Consider the following 20725-nt stretch of genomic DNA (forward strand, 5'->3'; position numbering starts at 1 on the left):
TTACTATCGCACTAATGGTAATAAACGATAACTGTTAGTACGTTCGCTGGGAGCCTTCATTCGCCACCCCCTGAACTATCCTGAACCTTATATAGTGTCCTAGAGACTGTGTTTCTATATAGAAGGGACAAATTCTTACAAAATTGCTGAACTAGTTACACGATCTCTCCAAAGGGAAACTAGACGCACAAAATTCTTGATGTTGAAATTTTAAGTAGGTTTTATGCAGTGATTCATTAAGAACATGGCTATTCTTTCATCCCCATCAAACTTCGTTCAAAATTATCCCCTTCAAAATTTGGACAATAATTTTCTAACACAATCCCCAAACTCTTCGATGTACTTGATTGCGTCTGTGCATTTGAGGGTCATTTCACGACGGAAAACATTTTCTTCTGAGGGTGCAGAAAAACCGAAACAGAACCAAAAATAGGATCAAGTAACAGAATATCAGGACGCCCGATCACCCCACTGAAATAAAATGATCATCTGCGACTTGACGCATTCCAAAATTCGCCGAGGTATCTGCGAATCTATCTTTTGCGAAACGAATGTCTGTTCGATCGTAGCGTCGGTCAAGTGGCTCATAAAAATCTCTATGTTCCGATAAACATCCGCAGTCTAATTCGAAACGACCTCGAGCACCATTCGCCGAGTTCTCCGATTTCCAACGACGCGACAGCGCCAGTGCACGCGCCCATAGAATCTAAATTGATTAGCCCAATAATCGTATAACGACGTTTGCCCCGGGTATGCATCATCGATTCGGTAGCGGGAAGTTTGGAGCCGGACAGACCCTTTCTAATTCAATCAGGCAACTTCCCTGTCACGGACTCGGGCATTAGCCGAGCGAAACCGGAAACTTCGACCGCATTGTTAGTCGGGGACAATTACGCCCGGGCTCTTATTAAACGAACGAATTTTACAGTTGGTTAATTAGATCTGTGTCCCCAGCGTTGCGTTAAATTCAGAGTCTGGAGAGAGAGAGAGAGAGAGAGAGAACGGTACCACATCGACGAGAGCGTCGTCATTAATTCCAAACATTTCGAAACGGGGGCAAACATCGACACCCGATAATTCTTGTCGAATAGGCGAGCCTTTATTTAAGGAAGATCGATGGTAGCAGGCACATTGCATCCGGTGGCCGAACCAACGGGGGCAACGACCCTTTGTTTACTCAGTTCGTAGGTCGAATGTTTACTCGCTGATAGTTGAGTGACATCCTCAGAATTTGGGTCGACGTTTGGTAAATGATTCCGTTCGATATTCTCGGCGTGTGACTTGCCTCGTTGGCTCCGTCGAGTAAGAGCGTGCACGATAATACATAAATCTGAAACGGTCGCGGTCAGGCTTCAAGGTGAAATTGTTTATTTGGACTATATCGATATTATACAGTACATGGATTCGATTTTATGTAATGTATCAGTCGCAGAATCGTCGGAGGAGTCACGCCTGAGATTCGACTGGCTGCCGCTATCTGTGATCGTGCACATGAACCATCAATGGTGTTGAAATAGAAATATCGGCCAGGGTATTTACTATTTAATGTACAAGATGATTCATCTAATTCTGTCACCTTAAATTGCTCAGTAATTGTTTGTTATTCAAATTCCAGTCAAGGTGAAATTTATGGTCAACGAAAAGGTCGTCGCTGAAGTAAAATAACAAAAAATTGATTACTACATTGCAGACCTCCCTATTGATAGCATACCATTTTTGTTCGGAACACTTTTTCATTTAACAAACAGTTTACAAGTAATTTAAGGTGTTAGAATTAGGTATCACAACCCGTTACTTACCGTATACGGCTGTAGCTTCAACAATTTCTCCTTTTCCTCCATAGATATGCACAACTTTTTTCTAAAACAATACACAAAAACAGTGTCAATCATTTACAATAATATTGTGTGTTACAGTAGTAATGAATAATACAAATTGTAGTCGATGTCCGGAGGTATGATCATCTGCTCGTTCTTGCGGATTTCATTGACCTCGTGCTGTTGTTCCGCGATCCCATGCGCGTAAAGCCCCTCTATCTAGAAGATCAATTGAGCGGTCATAATAATCAACGATGAGCATATACTGATTTACCGGTATTAGTTGTAATGAAACACGCGACAACTCTGATGTGCGTTCGATAGCACCGAAGAAAACACAATTGCGCTGCATAAAATGATGTCCAATACCATAAATCTCCGTGCGACTATTGGATCCTCGCTTAAATGTTGAAATCGTTCCGGAAGTATTTTAACTAACGCTTCAATGGGTACATTTTCCTCGTATATACTCAACACCTCAAAGGCAGACTTGCGTTGAACACTTCTGCTTGGTGGCAAATTCAGCAATCTTCGCCACTCCGCACTCGACCGGGTTTCACTTTTCAACAACTCCATACTATCTTGTAATTTCGACAGAAGCCTTTCCGTCTTCGACATTCTCTCTTCCGATACACAACCCGTTTCGTAGCCTTTCCTGGTGAGCCTTTGGTCGGCGTTATCGGGTCGCAGGCTTAGCCTAAACTCCGCGCGGCTGGTGAACATTCTGTAAGGTTCGTTAGTCCCTTGAGTGGTGAGATCGTCGATAAGGACGCCTATGTAGCCTTCTGTCCGACTTATTATCAACGATTTCTTCTTGAGAACCTGGTAAATTAATCTTGAATGTTATTTTCACCATATACCTGGAGCAGAGATTGGTACAACTAATTACAAACCTTAGCTGCAGCGTTAGCGCCCGCTATTATACCTTGTGCAGCAGCCTCTTCGTAACCAGTGGTGCCATTTATCTGTCCAGCAAGGAACAATCCTGGTATCCTCTTCGTTTCCAATTTAACGTTCAACTCTGTAGGATCTATGTAATCATACTCGACGCCGTAGCCAGGTTTCACTACAGAAATATAGTAGAATCTTTAGTCACACGATCGAAAACTATGCGAAAATTTATGCAAAGTAAAAATTGTTTGTAAGCTACATAAACATTAATTTTTTTTGCTTAATCGTTTTAAAAAGTCGAAAATAATACAAGGGCATTTTTAAATTCTTTAAATATTTCCATTGTTTTCTATTTAGTTTACCTATTTTTGTCATGAATACATATGATCCGCAGTTATGATCGAAAGAGAGGCAACTTACACATTTTGGCATTTTCTAATCCTGGTATGCACTGAATCAGCTCCTGCTGCTTTTCTGGTGGAAGGGTGCATGATAATCCCGAAGGATATATCACAGGCGAGTCTAATCCTTCCGGTTCCAACCAAATTTGGTGCTCGTTTGCGGGAAATTTTAAGATTTTACTCTCTATGCTTGGACAGTATCGTGGCCCGTTTATCTCCTCCGTTATGTGCAAATTGCAATGCAAATTCTCTTTTACTATCTTCGACACGCCTTCCGATGAAAATGTTACATGACAGTTTAATTGCTTCTCTACAGGTAGCCAGACAGTGTCGTTCATGAATGAGAAAGGTGTTGATACTTTGTCCGGAAACTGCACACTACATTTGGAAAAATCTATGGTAGATTTTTCTAATCGTGGTGGAGTACCTAAAGAACACAATGGTTTCGTGAATGTAATACTAGGAGGTAACAAAGATAGTTAAAGTGGTAGATACCAGTTTTCAATCTCCCCATCCTGAATCCAACTCGTTCTAATGTATTAGCTAAACCTATGCTTGGTTCATCGCCAAGTCTTCCAGCAGGTCTCTTTTCTAAACCAATATTAATTTGACCCTTCAGGAAAGTGCCAGTTGTAATAACAACTGCTCCACTGTATATTTTTGTACCATCCTCTACAACAAGTACATTCTTAATTTTTTGAAAAACAGATTTAGCATAGTCAAAATATGAGCATACTTAGAATTATTCCGTGGCATCTAGGAGAATCTCCGTGAATAATTAAATCTTCTACAGAGGATTCGCATATTTGTAAACCAGGAGTGTTGAATAGTTCTTTCTGCAAGTGTTTCTTGTATAAACCGCGGTCGATTTGTGCTCTGTAACCCCATACAGCTGGACCTTTGCATTTATTTAATACGGTATAGTGAATCCCAGACAGATCACATATACGACAACAAACTCCATCTAAAGCATCTACTTCTCTCATGAGATTCCCTTTGCCGATGCCACCAAAGGATGGATTGCACGACATTTCTCCTGTTCAGTCAAAACATTGTTCTCAACTATGATTTCATAAAGCTTTATTTCACTGTACATATCAATAAGAAGTGTGCAAAAATCCGCAAATGTTAACTGACCGCTGATATCAGGATTTTCGAGAATCCCAATATATTCGAAAACTCGAATATGCTAGGAAATCTCAATATATTCGAGAATCTTTAAATTTTCAAGAACTCTTAATAAAATTCTCGACCTACCCGATCCAACATTTTCAGATTCTTGCACACCTCTAATAAATAGGAACCATACCTACTGTGCTTTTCTTGTGGGTGACCAATAAAGTTTTAGCATTCATTCTGGCAGCTGCTGCACAGGCTTCTGTCCCAGCATGACCACCCCCAATTACAATGACATCAAATTTTTGTTCATTAATTATGGATGATGCATTTCGTATGTACTGGTAAAACCTTTGTCTACAGTGCAGTCCCAAAGAGGACTGTCCAATTGTTTTCAGGCTCATGTTACCTAGGATAAGAAAATAAAACGCTCTTTATATTTTCATAAATAAATTGTTGTTTAATTCATTATAATTAAATATACAAATAAAAAATTTACAAAAACAAGTAAAATATAAGAAAGAAAAAGTGCTCATGATATAAAAAAGTCATTAGTTTCAAGTTTTTTAAATATGCAATTGTATTTTATTGCATCTTGTATCTTTGATAAAATGAAATCAATGCAGAAATCTGCTTTATTCTCAAATTTTATGTTCATGTATTGCAAATTATTTAGGAACTCCATAACAAAATCAAAGCAATTCATTGCTGTGTCATCATAATTTTGGGACTTCCACTTTGCAGAGTCTAACATAGTTTTTAGAGTTGCATCCCAATGGTAATCCCAAGAGTTGGGAGTTATTTTGAATGCAATACAACTTGTCCACTTTGATCGGTCATTCAAGATGATGCCTTGTTTATCATATTCATAAATAACTCCATTTGAATCTGTTATTCCTATGTGCAAATCTTTGAACACATCATAATCATTTATGAATGTGCCTTGAGATGGTTTAACAATTATAGCAGCTGGATGATGCATTGCATTTGAATATGGGTATGGTACTAAAAAAGGCTGTATAACATAATCCAAAATATGTGATTGACAAATTGGACACACTTCCAGAACCCTTCTACAAAAAATGCTTTTTGAGGTGCAATGACGGAAACATATAATTCCAGGATCAACGGCCATGGTGTTCCTGTGCTTTCTTTAACAGTCTCAAAGAAGTAACATGTTCAGAGAAACAAATGAGACAGATATAACCATCAAAAGCTATAAAAATAATTAATTTCCTTCATTATTAACTTGGTTCATGCTCCAAATATAAAACAAGGCATGCTAAAAATATTTACCAATGAAACGTTATGACCCGCATTAAACGTTGGAACGTTATCATAAAATATAAATCTAACTAAAGTTTATACATTTTCATATACATTTGCAAGAACATAACGAGTTTTATCTTCCATACTTGTACATAACCTCAAGGTGTCACTTGCATGGACCTAAGGACCGTAGCGAAAGACGGAAGGGGTATCAATCTTTAATGGCAGCACTGTGGTGCGCTCTATAGGCGAATTTAAATACCAGTGTAGCGGCTGTAACACGTCGTCTGTAGAATACACGCGCAATAACGGGACTTCTCCCGCCCACGCGTCTATTAAATGATAATAACTATTAATAATAATATCTGATCGGTGGTTGAAGCAAGTTCTGATCCATGCCACAGATTTAATAACAGTAAAGTGGGTTCTGTTTCCTGCTAAAAATGGTGTAGGTTCTGTTCCATGCTAAAGATGATGTAGGTAGGAGCTGTTCCAGGCTAAACATGATGTGGAGACAAAAGTGGCACGCAGTGTTGCCAGATGAGGGGAGTCACAGTGAGATGACACCATGACACCCCTCTCCGATGACACTGTCCAACAAATTTAAACATTTTTATGTTCCACAATTACTGTTGGGTGGTTATTATCAGTGTCGCCAGTTGAGGCCGAATTTGGCCTCAATTACTCTCCTCCTTTTCCCCTTCCACTATCCCATTCCAGCACCACGCGACACTGCAACGTCCTCCACTAACAATAAGACCGTAGAAGACTGGACTGGTCATCAGAGAGGGGGTACTTGATTCCCCTCGATTGCTGGCGACCTGGCGACACTGGTTATTATCAGTTATTAGAGTTTTTTTCGCTGATTCCGAATCTTTTTTTTTAATATTGGATATCACTATATGTATTCGGGAAAGTCTACGGAATCCTTTGCTGTAAAGAACAATTCAATATCTTTTATAATAATATCACAATAGTTGAAAAATATGTTTCTTTTCAAAGCCATGTTTCTCAAAGCCATTCTTCACAGTAACGTATCTATGATGACGAGGTAGTGGAGCCCTGCGCCTTGAGACAGTTATATTGGCGCGAAAGTACCGAAACAATCTGTTCCGGACAAAAAATCTTCAGGACGTGTCCTACAAGTTACAAAATATACACATGTTATACATTCATTTTTTAGAATCGAATCATACAAATCTTTTTAAATTCTGCGGCGTGCTCCCATTTTATAGAGAATCTTACTTTACTGAGGCTGAAAGCGCCACCAGCGGCCATCCATCGCACGAAAAATCTTGGACGATATCGGAACACTGGCGCAGGCCGGCGCAGGGTCCGTCGATTCGTTCCTTAGGCGCGAGCGAATCGCATTGGGTAGAGCGTAACGGTAGGGGAAATGATGAGGTAACTGGGGGACACTGGGGACATCCCGCTTCCACTTGCACGTTGCACCCGTTGCACGCTCTGTCGCTCTCGAGTCATCAGTCACCAGTCACCACAAAGTAAAAGTCAATTTGCGTTTTGCGTTAGACGAAGTTGCGAGTTCTGAATAGAGCACGTGAAAATAAAGCCTGTGTCAGAAACAGTACTGCCGCTGCCGGTTATCGAGGGTCAATCAGGAAAGAGAAATCGCTGCCGAACAGCCACCGCCTCCCTGTTATTGTCGTTGGTAAGTGCCAGAAAATCGTTTTCATTAACTTCATTGACAATAGTATTAACTCTCCGACATTTTCGAAATCACCGACAGTCATTTTCGCGACAGTCATTTCATGGTCAATTATTTCACCGGCAAACGTCTTCATTGATACCGAGTTTTACCGACAATAGTTTCAACAACGATGTATAATTGTTGATGTAGATTGTTGTTTTCATTCAGCTAGTGATAATGTGTTTACATGCGTGTAGTTATCGGTACACAACAATGTATCATGACTATACATATTTATTTCCTTGCATAGAAAGAATATATTACATATATGTATAGATATACTGTAGATGTCATGATACATTGTTGTGTACCGATAACTAAACGCATGGAAACACATTATAAACAAGCAGGCGTTCGTTTGTTTTGTAACAATGTAACGGATTGACCGTTACCGATCATAATAAGAAAAGTTCGTATCGTCGGTCATAATAAGAGCTATCGTACGTTACTATTAAAAGATCGTCAACGTACAAAATGACATATATTTTTATAAATGTGATCCCTATCAAGGAAATACAATAAACTGAATAAACAGCGATCTACAGAAGAGTTTTGAAAATAATGGTTTTTGAGAGTCACTTCAAAAAGTTGAAACTAGCACCTGGCCGATTGTTTTATGCAATGTAATTCTTTATTTAATTTGCATACTTAACTTCCTTGCGCTTGAATACCTTCTGGTACACACACATAAATCTCCTCTTTCAGTAGATCATTTGAAAAAGCTGTTTTAACGTCCATTTGGTGAATTAATACATAAATTATGTTGATTTGCAAAGGTTACGAGCATTCGAAAAGTTGCAATGCGAGCTACTGGCGCAATGGTCTCATTGTAGTCTAATAAATATTGTTGACTAAAACCTCGTGCAAGCAATCTCGCTTTATATTTGCATGGATTTCCTTTTTCATCCATTTTAATTCTAAAAACCCATTTGCAATCAACTATTAAATATAAAAATATTATTCGGACGGGGAACTATGTCCCATGTATTATTATCTCTTAGGGAGTCGATTTCATCTTTTATCGCTTTCTCCCATTGAATTTTATTATCACGGTCTTTTATCTCACTATGTAATACGATTTGAGAACTGCACAAGTTGCTGCGAGTGCATAAGCATGATAATCATGCTCCTCATTGTATTGTAATTTTTAATTTATATGTGGTTTATGTTTAATTCTTGCACTTCTTTGCAAATCACTTTCATTAGAGTTAATTTGATCGTTAGTGTTTTCGTTATTCTTTTTATCAGACACTATCGTCTCGCTCCTTTGACTTTTGCTGATCTCTTGTAATTTTATTGCTACGATACTTTCTTCTTCAAAAATAACATCGCGGGCTATCATGAATTTTCCTGTATTCACGTTCAATATTTTATACCCGTTTTTCTCAAAGCCGATAAAAAAAATATCCCTTTATCCCTTGTGTGTTTCCTTCAATGAGTAATGTTCCTGACAAAATATTGCTAAACCGTTCTGGATCCCCATTCTTTGTACAATTTTAAGTCGATTAACCTATCGTGAAAAAAATTATGTAAAATATTTTGAGTAATTGAGCTTCAAACTTGTATAGTATACGTTTGTTGTATAACCGGGGTATAATTTTGATGACAAGTGTCACATTATTTGAATATTTGATGCTCGATTTTGAATTATTAAAATACATAGTTCTTCTCCTAATTGACGTAAAAATATTCGGCGGTCATTCGTTCTTTTACGCAATATGCTATTGTTTAAGACCTATACATATAAGATAGGAGGCAAGAGTGGCCATCTGGTAGTTCGTCTTTTTGTTGTATATCTTCCCAGCATTTGATCCATTGTGTCAACGCCAAATTTTGTGATTATAGAAATCAAGAAATTCGGGTTTTCTTTTTGGTCCAGAAATAGAATTGCCGTATATACGAAGAAAGTGTAATATTTTAATTATATAGACTATAATGTAATATTTTGTTCATATAAACGAGATAAGCATTTCATTGCCGCCTCAAAAACAGTCGTCGACACGCGACGTGGAGAAAGAAAGTTGAACACACGAATAAGAGTTATTCACTTCATCATGGAAATATATTGTAATTTCAAATTGTAAACATAACGTTAGGGAATAAACAGGATATGCTGGACAAACAAATTTATTTTGAATTAGGAACTGGGTACAGAAAGGTGAGGTATATAAAATTATTCAATTGCTCAAATTATAAATCGCAAACATGCAAACTCTCTCTCATCACACGTGTACTCTAGCTAGGTTCCGTGGTATTTTCGCAAACGACCCGAAGGTGCTCTGTCCTCTCTCGCTCGACAAGGCGTCCAGGTATTATCGCCGTACTCTCCTGCCGGGGTGCTACTGCTAACCAAGAGCGGCCGTGGTCCTTACCTCGTCCTCTCTCTCGGAATAATATTATTTATATGAATTCGTTACTATCCGCGAACGTGAAATCAACAACGGTCGTTAAGAGCGATTCGTCTTTTCGCGCGCCCCCCTTACGTCGCTACCTCATGTCGGCCGCCGACAAACTATTTCTAGAAGCTTTTAGAAGCTCTCTCTTGTGGATCTGAATTTCTTCTAGAATTTTCTATACATTGTCACGTTAACCTTTTTCGGACGAGCGGTTTGACTCGCGGAAGCCGGTTAACTTCGGGCCTTGCAGGCGCTGAGACCAGGCCGCGTGCAAGCCGAGTACACGCGGTCCGCCCGAGACAAACGAGACTCGAGGATTCGACGATTTCCTCACGAAAAACGAAAGGTTCGGGCGCCAGGCACCGCAAGGATGCCACACGAAACGCGGAACAAGGCTCGAGCTCGGAGACGCCGAGATCGAGAGTCGAATCTTCGAGATACGCGGATCGAAAACGACGTCGCGACTAGGCCAGATGGTTCGAACACGGGATGACTAGGACAGCCCTCTCGGCAGGACGGATCTCACAGGGAATCGAATAATTCGACTACGATATGGTCTCGAGCTATTTATTGTAGCAGTCGGTAAATTACAAAATCTGCGGCCACGTGACCGCGACCCGAGAGCCCGCGCTCTTCGTACAAGATAGCGAGAAGGTGGTCGTTCGCCGCGCGGTTGTCTTACCGATTTTGCTCGCACGATACCGCTGACAATTACCGTTGTTTCGTTCGCAACGAACTTCGGAAACGCGAGGCGCAGATGATCGGCGAACTGCGAGACTGCCGCGATGACTTCCGCCCGAGAGTCGCCCCGACGCGTACGCTAACGATTACGCGATCGAACGCCGACGAAAACCCTACGAGGTTCGGCGAGAGACACAGGATTCGAGAAACGCGAAGATACCGAAAAGATCACTCTCACGAAACGCGACTCCTCTTAGGACACTCTTTCGCACGTAATTTAAAGACGAAAACTCTCAAAATAATCTCGAAATCTCAAAGCATTCCCGAAACGAATGCGAGCGAATTATCGAGGACAGAATGGGAAGCATTCGTCCTCTCGCGACGAAGGTCGAGCCGTCGCGCAACGAAATACCGAATGGATCACAAGTGCGGCTTACCGTTTTTCGTTTTCGATGCCCTTTTTCGGAACTGCTCTCGATAGAGCGTGAAGCACGGCCGGAACGTAAGTGGACTTCATCCTAGACGCCACGAAAACCTCCAACGGGCACTTCTCGGTTTCCCGACGCTAAATTACAATTAGTTCGCAACGCGAGTGCAGAGCGCACGTCCTGCGATAACGAGAGCCAGCGCGACAGCGATCCATCGATTTTCGGCAATCTAGCGGATCGAACTCGGTTCCCCCCACTCGACCGCTTTTCCTAATTGCCTATGGCGTGTTTCCACGGCGTGATCTCTATGGCACAGGAGCGTACCCTCTTCGCGTCCTAGGGCCCCGGACAGTCACGAAATTGGTCAAGGAGCCCATCGCTCTCTTGACCGGCGGAGGGGCTTCCTCTTCTTGGCTACGAGGGCACCGACCCCGGGGTAGCTCTCCCTTGACGGGGCGAGACGGCGTCAGGTCTTCCAGTCCGTCACCTTGGACGAGATGTTTAAGAGAGCTACTGTCCTGGCGGCGCCTCCGGTTTGTTTGCCGAGTGTCCTCGCACCAAGCTCTAATTTCTCGAAACGGCCATTTGCTTTTCCGTCGGGCGCTTCCTGGCTGCGGGATGCTATTACGTTCCCGTGGCAATTCGGAGGATCGGTGGTTCCTTCTGCGCGTTCCATATACGGCCCTGAAACTTGCCGTTCTCGGCACGCGTGACGGATGTCATTAGGAGGTCCTCGATAATATCGGAATCTCTTAGAGGAGCGCTCTCGAATCCTGTATCGGTAACGTGTCCCGTTAGAGGGCGGTCCGGTCCTTTATCGCTCTCAAATATGCGCGGAATTAACGGAGAAGGGACGTCGCAAAGGTTGCAACGTCACAACATGTTACAAAATAATTTTTCGCCAAAATCTTTTAAAACAATGTTTGGTATATTATAGGAAGGGACTACATATTAAGAGTATCAATAATGAATATGTACCAATAAAATTTGTTGCTACATATCTCATATTTCGGAATAGAACGCCTGGGGTACCCCGGTTACACCCAACAACAGTGAAATTCTGGTTGCCCACACAAGGGTTAAACGATTTCTTATCAAATTTACTTTCTCTATTTTCGTCATGCACGTAAACGGTGCTACCAAAAATTTTTAAACTGTTAATATTGCCTCTCCCTATAACTCTTTGTTTAAATCAACACCATGAATCATCGGGCGAGCTTTTTCTAATACAGTTCTATTCATTCGTTCTGCTGAACTATCAAATGATATTGAATTATAATACACCCGTCCATCAATTTACACGGCACTTTTTTACGCGAGTATTTGTTTTACGCGGCAAATATGCCTCAATTTACGCGGAACATTTACCTAAATTTACCTTTTACGCGAAAAAGAAGGAAAACATTAGGAGTAGTGTAGCCTCTGGAACCTTATCAAGTTTACAGATTCAATTTACACGTTTTTTTATTCACTCTGAAAGTTAACAATTTTTAATCCTTTTTTGCATCCACTAAACTTTTAACTAAAGCTACAAAACGTTTCTCTATTTGCTACGAGCAGAACAACCATCCACATTGGGCGGGGAGTTTCAAGCATGGATCGCGATAAAGATTGCTCCGTATCTCGTCCAGAACAATCACTTACACCAGGAGCTTCAAGCATGGATTTCGAAACATCACCATCGCCATCAAATCTAGTAAGTGAAATTTTTGTAAAAAATTCAAAACTTATTACAGTAAAATCTCTATAGATGCGAACGCATCGGGGAGATTTTTTCGCATCTTTCGATCGTGGTCCTACTTTTTTCGAGCTTCAATGCTTCAAAGGTCGAGCCGAACGTAGAGAAGGGCAGCGCGTGTAAAGCGAGACCACGCGCGGGCCTTTGAACTGTGCCGGCGACTGCGACTCTCCGCGTCTCTTTCTTTTCTATACGCTGTCCTTTCTTGCGCCCGAAACTTTCATCGTCAATTAAACCACTAAATTCTGTTTAAATTATATCGTGTTTGGTATCATTTTAATCAGAAAAATGCCAGAAATAAGGTAGTGAAAGTCCCATAACAGAATTATGGAAAATGAAGAAGATAGGCTGTTGGTGTAACGTTATGATGACTCACGGGCGTTTGAACTGTGCCGACGACTGCGACTCTCCGCGTCGCGTTAGTACAGTACATAGTATGTACTGTTTCACCGATACGCTATTTTTTATTGCGTCTTCGACCGCGCGGTCCGTGTTGACGTGCTGTCTTTTTCTACTTCGCGATTTAAAAATAGAATTTTAGAGCTTTTCACAGCACTGATTCCAAACTCAATAGCAGAAAAAAAGCAACCAGAAACAAGATACAGTAAATCCTCTATAAACGTAAAATGGCTGTACACGATAAGCGCAAAAAAATATCCTGTCCACTGTAGTAATCTGATCCTGGCTCGGGTATATCGGTGTGAACCACTACTAATGCGACGCGGAGAGTCGCAGTCGTCGGCACAATTTAAAGGGGCCGGGCGTCCTCACAATGTAACGCCAATATTAAATCTTTTTTATTATTACTTATTTTTATGAAACTTTCACCAATATATTTGTGGTACATATCATCTTATTCATTATGTGATATTATCTTATTAAAATAAGACCAAACACGATATAATTTCAACTGTATTTAGTGGTCGGCCGCGAGCGGTCTCTCTTTACACGCGTTGTCCTTCTCTACGTTCGGCACGGCCTTTGAAGCTCAAAAAAATAGTGTCCCGTCTACGATAAATGCAAACGAATCCCTCCGAGGCTTTTGCGTTTCTAGATGATTTACTGTAGAAGCTGTACATAAAAATGGCTGGTGTTACTAATTTTAGTACGATAAAAGCTTTACAATGTTAAGTTTCTACGTAAAGTAAGCCAAGGATTTATGTTAAAAGCACAGAAATTAATGAATAAATCATTGGAAAGTTCCATAAAATATTTTCCAAATGTACTGTGTTCTGTTAACTAAAGACTCCATATCACTTTTTATCTAGATGAAAGAGGCAAGAGGCGAAAAAGAAAAAGAAGACAAAGATTATGATGATTGCCTCGATGATGATGATTACGATGATTTCGTCGTTATTCCAGAATCTCCCGAGCTGAGAAAGGAAAAACATTTAGAATCTTCTGATAACCATCATCCTGAATTACACCAGAAGCAAGAACCGGAGACAGGTGCTCCTTCACAAGTCAGTAGTCCAAAGGAACGACTATCAGATGTAACAGAAGGTAGCACGGAAAAATCTAGTAATGATCTTGAGGAACATGCCCAACTATTCCAAAATAGAGGGGAAATTAATTCAGAAATTCCCGAGCTTGCAAAGGAGAAGCATTTAGGACCTTCTGATAACGATCATTCTAAATCAGACCAGAATCAGGAACTTGAGACAGGTCCTCCTTCACAAGTCAGTAGTCAAAAGGAACGACTATCAGATGTAACAGAAGGTAGCACGGAAAAATCTAGTAATGATCTTGAGGAACATGCGCAACTATTCCAAAATAGAGGGGAAATTAATTCAGAAATTCCCGAACTTGCAAAGGAGAAGCATTTAGGACCTTCTGATAACGATCATTCTAAATCAGACCAGAATCAGGAACTTGAGACAGGTCCTCCTTCACAAGTCAGTAGTCAAAAGGAACGACTATCAGATGTAACAGAAGGTAGCACGGAAAAATCTAGTAATGATCTTGAGGAACATGCCCAACTATTCCAAAATAGAGGGGAAATTAATTCAGAAATTCCCGAGCTTGCAAAGGAGAAGCATTTAGGACCTTCTGATAACGATCATTCTAAATCAGACCAGAATCAGGAACTTGAGACAGGTCCTTCTTCACAAGTCAGTAGCCCAAAGGAACGACTATCAGATGTAACAGAAAATAGCACGAAAAGATCTAGTAATGATCTTGAGGAACATGCGCAACTATTCCAAAATAGGGAGGAAATTAATTCAAAAATTCCCGTGCTTCCAACGGAGAAGCATTTACAACCTTCTGATAACGATCATTCTAAATCAGACCAGAATCAGCAACTTGAGACAGGTCCTTCTTCTCAAGTCAGTAGTTCCATAGAACGACTATCAGAGGGGCATATTTCGGGAGGTACTCGACCTGACAGACTGGATCTACGCAGGCATGATAAAAACGGAAAAGTAAAAATATTATTTGGCAAAGATGGATATGTGGATGGAAAGTGGGAGAAAAATCGATTGAAAGAGTTATATTCATGCGAATTTATTCATCCATATAGTAATCAAACAGTTTATATTAGGAACCAACGCCGAGGTTATCTATTTACTTTTGATGAGGATGATTTTATTGCAAGAGTAAGCTTCGACAAGCTTCAAGAATTGGATTTTGACCACTTACCTGTTGTAATCACCAAGGAAAATTTTCTTAAAAAGCTTATAATCATTGAGATCATAAGAGACGAAGTAATCAATTGTAGGGATGCTGCTTATAAGCAGTTTATACAACATTTGCAAGATAGGAGTGGTAAAACTGTAGAGAATCTCGAGTGTGCAGAGGACATTTTTCAGCTTTCTATAATATTAGAAGGTTATAGATTATCCCCTAGCCCTAGAGGATCGATATTGGATGATATAGTTAACAATAAATATATATCATCTGACTTTAAAGCCACTGGTCGAGAATTGATCAATAAAGAGAAGGCTTTAGGTGCAAGAAGAAAAGATTTTTCTCAAGTTGATCAATTTGATCCCAAGAACGTATTCTCGGAATTATATAAAACTTATGAGAGTGCGGTAGAAAATCATAAAATGTCCTTACTTGACAAATGTTTATCCTCCATTTCTCAATTAGCTTATTCAATGGATTCGAATATAAATGCACTATCTGGACAACAAGTACTTTACATAAGTAATCAAGATATAAATCTATTTTGTGACCTCGCTAATGAAATGAACGAATCTTTTTCAATATTCTTGCGCAATTTGCAGAGCTTATTATTTAGTAAAGTAATGAAAGTGAAGGATCACATATCGCTGAAGGAGTTAGCACCTTTAACTCATCCTATTTATTTTCATCTTTGTAAACACATTCAGGAGTTAATTTTAGAGATTAGTAGTAAAACAGATATGTCTGTTAATGATTTGCTTAAAATAAATGAAGACGGAAGAATGGTTTTGGCAAATTGTATAAAATGGCCAACTTCCCCTCTTAACCAATCTCTTGAGGAACAATATCGCTTTGTTTTTAAGTTGATGAAACATTTTGAGCCTGTTTATAGCACTAAACAAAAATTTAAGTACCAATTCAAGTTGTCAAAAAGGTGTGGTGGTAAACCATTTTGGCACCGTGTCATGGGCTGGTTTGTCAGTGATAAGTCTGATAAGTCTCCAGATATACCTGAGGAGCGTCTAGTATGGATGTATGTTCTTGACACTTCCATTGCCGAGCTGTTTCCCAGAGGGTCAGAAAAGAGTCTTGAACTATTTCAGCCTTTGCTAGAAGGTTATACGCGTTTCATTCAAGAGACAGAAGATGTTTATTATGAGTCATTTCGAATAGTGATGTACAATACTGTAAGGTTTATCGCAAAGGCAATCCCTTATCTCTCAGATGGAGCTTCAGAAATTGATCGAGTTACTTTAACAAATCAAATAGCATCTATTCAGTGCGCAATCTCAAATAAACAATTTATCAATTTTAGAGATTTAGTAGATGTATATAATGAATATTGGAAGAATAGAGAATATCTTGTAGAAAAAATTCCTGATAAATTCCCTTATGGGAAGTTCAAGGGTGACATGGAAACAATACGTCAAAAATTATACAGTATTGTAAATACTGTACTTAACAAACAAGTAAAACCACAAGAATTAATTAACTATTTTAGATCGTTCAATGAGTTTCTAGAAGACTTAAGTGCTGTAGAATTTAGTTGGTTTATTAAAGAGAGTAGTGATGTAACTCCGGAAGAAGTCGAGTTAGTTAATACAGATAAAAAAACATATAAGGTTTTAGATCCTGAAAATTTTATCGAAAAACATGTGGATATTCCTGGTCATTACTTAATTGAAATAATTGATGATCTATTAAATAGTGTGAGTAACTTACTTGAACAAAAAGAATGGCCTGATTATGATAATATAAATGCAGCAAGTGAGTTAGTTTTAGCAATTAAAAAGTCTTTGCTTTATCTGAAGGAACAACCCAATTATATATCTTTTGATACATTCAAAGAAGAGAGTACACAACCATTTTCTTGTGTAGTAGAGGATAGTAGCTCTTACAAGGATTTTGTAAAGCGCGTTAGTATCGTAGGGGAATCTTTTTGGTATCTAAGGAAACAAGATGAGATCGATATAAGAGATGCTCTAATGCTATACGGACAGGAAAACGAGAATGTAACAATGGAAACAGAGGATATACTGATAGATTGCTACCACAAATACTTGGACAAATTTAATTCCCACATACAATTGACTATCAACAAAAATTATCTAGATAAGATTGAATTTATTACTAAAGAAGTGAAGGATCAATTGCAATTGATTCCTTTTGATGAATGGACTGAAAACTTCAAACAAGAAACTCTACCAGAACTTCTTGCTGGACTGGCAGCTGTGTGGTCCATACAGGCATCAAAAGATATTGTAAGCGCAAGAAAAACCTTAAAGCCACATTGTATTCAAGTATTGTGCATTTTGCTGTTATTAAGTGTTGACAAGGATTATAAAGGTGTTGAGAAGCGTCTCGCGCAAGTCTTAACAGGCCAAGGGAAATCGCTTATAATAGGTCTAACAGCTACACTGTTTGCATTGATGGGTTATAGGGTCAAGACTTTGTGTTATAGTGAATACTTGGTAACTCGAGATCAAGAAGATTTTCATGATTTTTTAATGGTGTTTGGTGTTGAATACAAAATAACTTATAGCACATTTAAGGACATGGCATGGGAAGTATTTACTGCTATGGTAAATGATACGAGGCAAACCCTCGGAGAATTAGTTGAAGATCGTATACTAAATCACAGCACAGAGCGATTTGGACAGCTAATTCATGACGATAGGAGTAATACTATCTTATTCATAGACGAAGTAGACGTTTTCTTTACTCCCAAATTTTATGGAAGTTGCTATTCTGCATGTCAGATGATAAGTATGCCAGCATTAGCTGATATCCAGGAATACATATGGGAGATGGCCAGCAAAAATTATGAAAGAAGTATTATCTTGAACGAGGTAGAAGAGTTTATTAAGAAAAGAATAAGAGAAAGAAATGAAGATTTCAACGTATTTAAGAAATTCCTGATCGAACCTGGAGATTACTATCTTTTTGATAGATTTAATCATGAATATGCTAGAAAATTATATACGAATCAATCTCTCTACGAAGAGCATCGCAACAAAATGATTGCTGATGCAATACATGTTGCAAAGGCAAGTGACACAGATAGTGCCCGTTGCCGCTTTAAAATTAATGACTATGGACTGATAACTTACAAAGATAATGATGGATTTTATAACGCTAATGTATTCGACGGATATCGCAACGTATTTAATTACTTCAGGTTAAAGAAACTAAACTATAGTCATAATAGATTTCTCAATTATGGTTATTTATGTATACATAGCGGTATAATTTCCTATGCAAACTTACCTAAGGAATATCCTCTTATCTTAGGAGTGAGCGGTACTTTAACTACACTCAATGATTATGAAAAAAAAGCGGTAAGAAATACATATAGTATCCATGAGAATTCTATAATGCCATCCTATTTTGGTGACTCCAATTTACAATTCAATATGTACAATGATTTTATATGTGAAACGTCAGAGGAACAATGGCTCAGTAAAATTGATAGTCATGCAAATTCTAAGATTATCTCAGGACGATCAGTATTAATATTTTTCGAAACAGATATTGAAATAGATAAATTTAAAAACAAATTCTGCAGTAAATATGATCGCTTACATACGTTAGACGAAAATACGGAAATGCAGATCAAACAGAAGTACATTAATGAAGCAGGCATTACAAAGACAGTAACATTAGCAACGAGAGATATGGGTCGTGGTGTTGACTTCAAGTCTAGTGTTGCTGTGGAAAAGAAAGGCGGAGTGCATGTGATACAGACGTTTATGTCAATTGATATAAAAGAAGAGACACAGATTAAGGGGAGAACCGCACGTAAAGATAATAAGGGTAGTTATGAGTTAATAGTCTGTGAAGTAGATTTGATAAAGGCCAACTTGCTAAAGAAGGAAGTACAGGGAGAAACTGTTGTAAGTTATGAAAGTCTGAATAAAACCAGAAAAAAAATAATGGAAAACGAATGCTCAAAGAATGAAAATAATATTAAATTTCGGGACGATCAACATAAATTTACCATGGAGTTTTTCGAATCTTTTTTTAAAAGAAAATGTAGCATTAATATGGAGCAGTCATCTGAGGAGCAAATATGCAGTAGTTGGTCAGATGGCCATTCAAGCTCTCACAAAGCGGGTTCCTAATTCTTATTAGATTCAACGAAAATTTATGAAAACATTACTTTGTATTAATTATAATAATTTTAATATGGTATAATATGCTATTCTGCATTTGCATATTTATATGTAGAATAGTATATACGATGTGCTAACACTTCTTCTTTACGTATATATATTTATAATTTATAGAATTTTTGAATTTATAAGTTTGTAAATGTTAAAAGTTATAGTGTTACAAGTTGTAAGTGTTACAGCAGCTCAAAGTACAGCTGGATTTCATAAAATAAACTGTATAACAAAATATTTGGATGGATTAATTTTCCTCTGTTTCTGATGTTCACTAATAGCCACAGACCAATACCTATACATATTCCAGAACTTTTTCAAATTTTTGAAAGCTTAGAACGGTAAAAAATTATTCGTCAACATAATAAGTAACTTATTAGATTGCCCAGAATACGTACAAAATATGTGCTTGCCCACGAACAGTTAAAAATACGTACTTCCAGCAATACTCACTGACTGGGTCGCTTCATAATGTGTTCGTCTAGGTATAGATTATGCTTATTGTTATTGCAAATACTTTCCTTCCTTTTTCATACAGCTCGCGATCTCTTCATTAACGCGAGCAATATCGAAGAGAGCATCTTTGTCAAGAAACTTTTGCTCTCGTTGTTCTTGGACTTAAGTTCGGCGTTCAGAACTTTTTTCTAATGTCCTCCATTCATTATGTACGAGGGTGCGTTTTTATATTCGCGGAATAGGGGATAACGAAGGATAAATAAAAATACAGAACTATATATATTATACAATATATTTTTTTCTTTTTCAATATATTTAACCTTCACTCTAAGACATTTTTCAGACCCATGAAATAATTTGTGTATGCCTGTAAAAAAATGATGTTTCTCTTTATCTGCAAAAAACTTTACTTCTTCATCGTAGGAAAATTTTTCCCCACAGTAGAGGGGATGCTTAGCCTGGATCAGATCTCACATCATTTTTAAGAAAGAGAAATTAATAGTTCTAGAAACAATGTCTCTCTCCCTCTCTTCTCTCTCTCTACTTCTACATTTAATATGAAACTTGGAAAAAAGTTCCCGAGGGATAGAGCACATTTTACTCTCAAATTAATTTATATTTTGCTCAGTTTTCTGCAAAACTTGGCATAAAAATATAAATTAATTTAATACTCAGCATAGGATAGATTATACTCTAGCTCTAGTTGTATGACATAATACTAATCGTTTAAGGCGGTATATAGACTCATTTCCAGGATTGCGAGGGTACGGGATTCGCCTTCTCATTTCTCGATAATACAAACACGGTGTTTTTCAGTAGTTACCACCGACGAGATGCTGGCTGTCTTGACTGCATATATTGGATAATAGAATTAGATTAACATCTTCGAAAAATTACGATACACAAAACAAGATTCAATTTCCGAAAAATTTTCGGCCGTCTTACTTGTTGAGTCGTACTACTGAATTTCGTGCTACCTCCTTGGACATGATATTCTCCTAATACAAAACTTGATTTTCGAGGTTTTCGATAA

The 20725-nt window shown here is 38.6% G+C and overlaps 2 protein-coding genes across 6 annotated transcripts; one reads left to right on the forward strand and one right to left on the reverse strand.

Annotated features, from left to right (window-relative positions):
* Positions 1 to 1345: 1345 nt before the first annotated feature.
* On the reverse strand, positions 1346 to 5748 carry LOC143214116 (5-taurinomethyluridine-[tRNA] synthase subunit MTO1, mitochondrial). Of its 5 annotated transcripts, none has more exons than XM_076434773.1 (10): positions 5641 to 5748; positions 4419 to 4634; positions 3846 to 4145; positions 3605 to 3781; positions 3129 to 3536; positions 2711 to 2883; positions 2187 to 2639; positions 1933 to 2036; positions 1800 to 1860; positions 1346 to 1477 (listed from the first exon to the last, which is right to left on the reverse strand). In XM_076434773.1, exons 2-10 carry the CDS (start codon positions 4627 to 4629, stop codon positions 1388 to 1390), a joined length of 1977 nt encoding a protein of 658 aa, XP_076290888.1. In that variant the 5' UTR covers positions 4630 to 4634; positions 5641 to 5748; the 3' UTR covers positions 1346 to 1387. The 5 variants fall into 5 exon arrangements, with proteins under 5 accessions (XP_076290888.1, XP_076290882.1, XP_076290895.1 ...); XM_076434767.1 differs by having other exon boundaries at positions 5522 to 5710; XM_076434780.1 differs by having other exon boundaries at positions 1346 to 1651; positions 5522 to 5710.
* Positions 5749 to 6527: 779 nt separating this feature from the next.
* Positions 6528 to 19446, forward strand: LOC143212217 (uncharacterized). Its single transcript, XM_076430773.1, has 3 exons — positions 6528 to 7163; positions 12268 to 12403; positions 13714 to 19446. Exons 2-3 carry the CDS (start codon positions 12302 to 12304, stop codon positions 19192 to 19194), a joined length of 5583 nt encoding a protein of 1860 aa, XP_076286888.1. The 5' UTR covers positions 6528 to 7163; positions 12268 to 12301; the 3' UTR covers positions 19195 to 19446.
* The last annotated feature ends 1279 nt before the right edge of the window (positions 19447 to 20725 follow it).

Source organism: Lasioglossum baleicum, chromosome 1, assembly GCF_051020765.1.
Source record: "Lasioglossum baleicum chromosome 1, iyLasBale1, whole genome shotgun sequence".
NCBI lineage: Eukaryota > Metazoa > Arthropoda > Insecta > Hymenoptera > Halictidae > Lasioglossum > Lasioglossum baleicum.

Coding starts and splice junctions, on each gene's coding strand:
- LOC143214116 (XM_076434773.1), bottom strand. CDS start 4,629: ATGAGCCTGAAAACAATTGGACAGTCCTCTTTGGGACTGCACTGTAGA. Junction 2,884..3,128: donor ATTAGAAAATGCCAAAATGT/GTAAGTTGCCTC, acceptor ATATTTCTGTAG/TGAAACCTGGCTACGGCGTC. Junction 1,478..1,799: donor TGAAGCTACAGCCGTATACG/GTAAGTAACGGG, acceptor GCACGATCACAG/ATAGCGGCAGCCAGTCGAAT.
- LOC143212217 (XM_076430773.1), top strand. CDS start 12,302: ATGGATCGCGATAAAGATTGCTCCGTATCTCGTCCAGAACAATCACTT. Junction 12,404..13,713: donor CACCATCGCCATCAAATCTA/GTAAGTGAAATT, acceptor CTTTTTATCTAG/ATGAAAGAGGCAAGAGGCGA.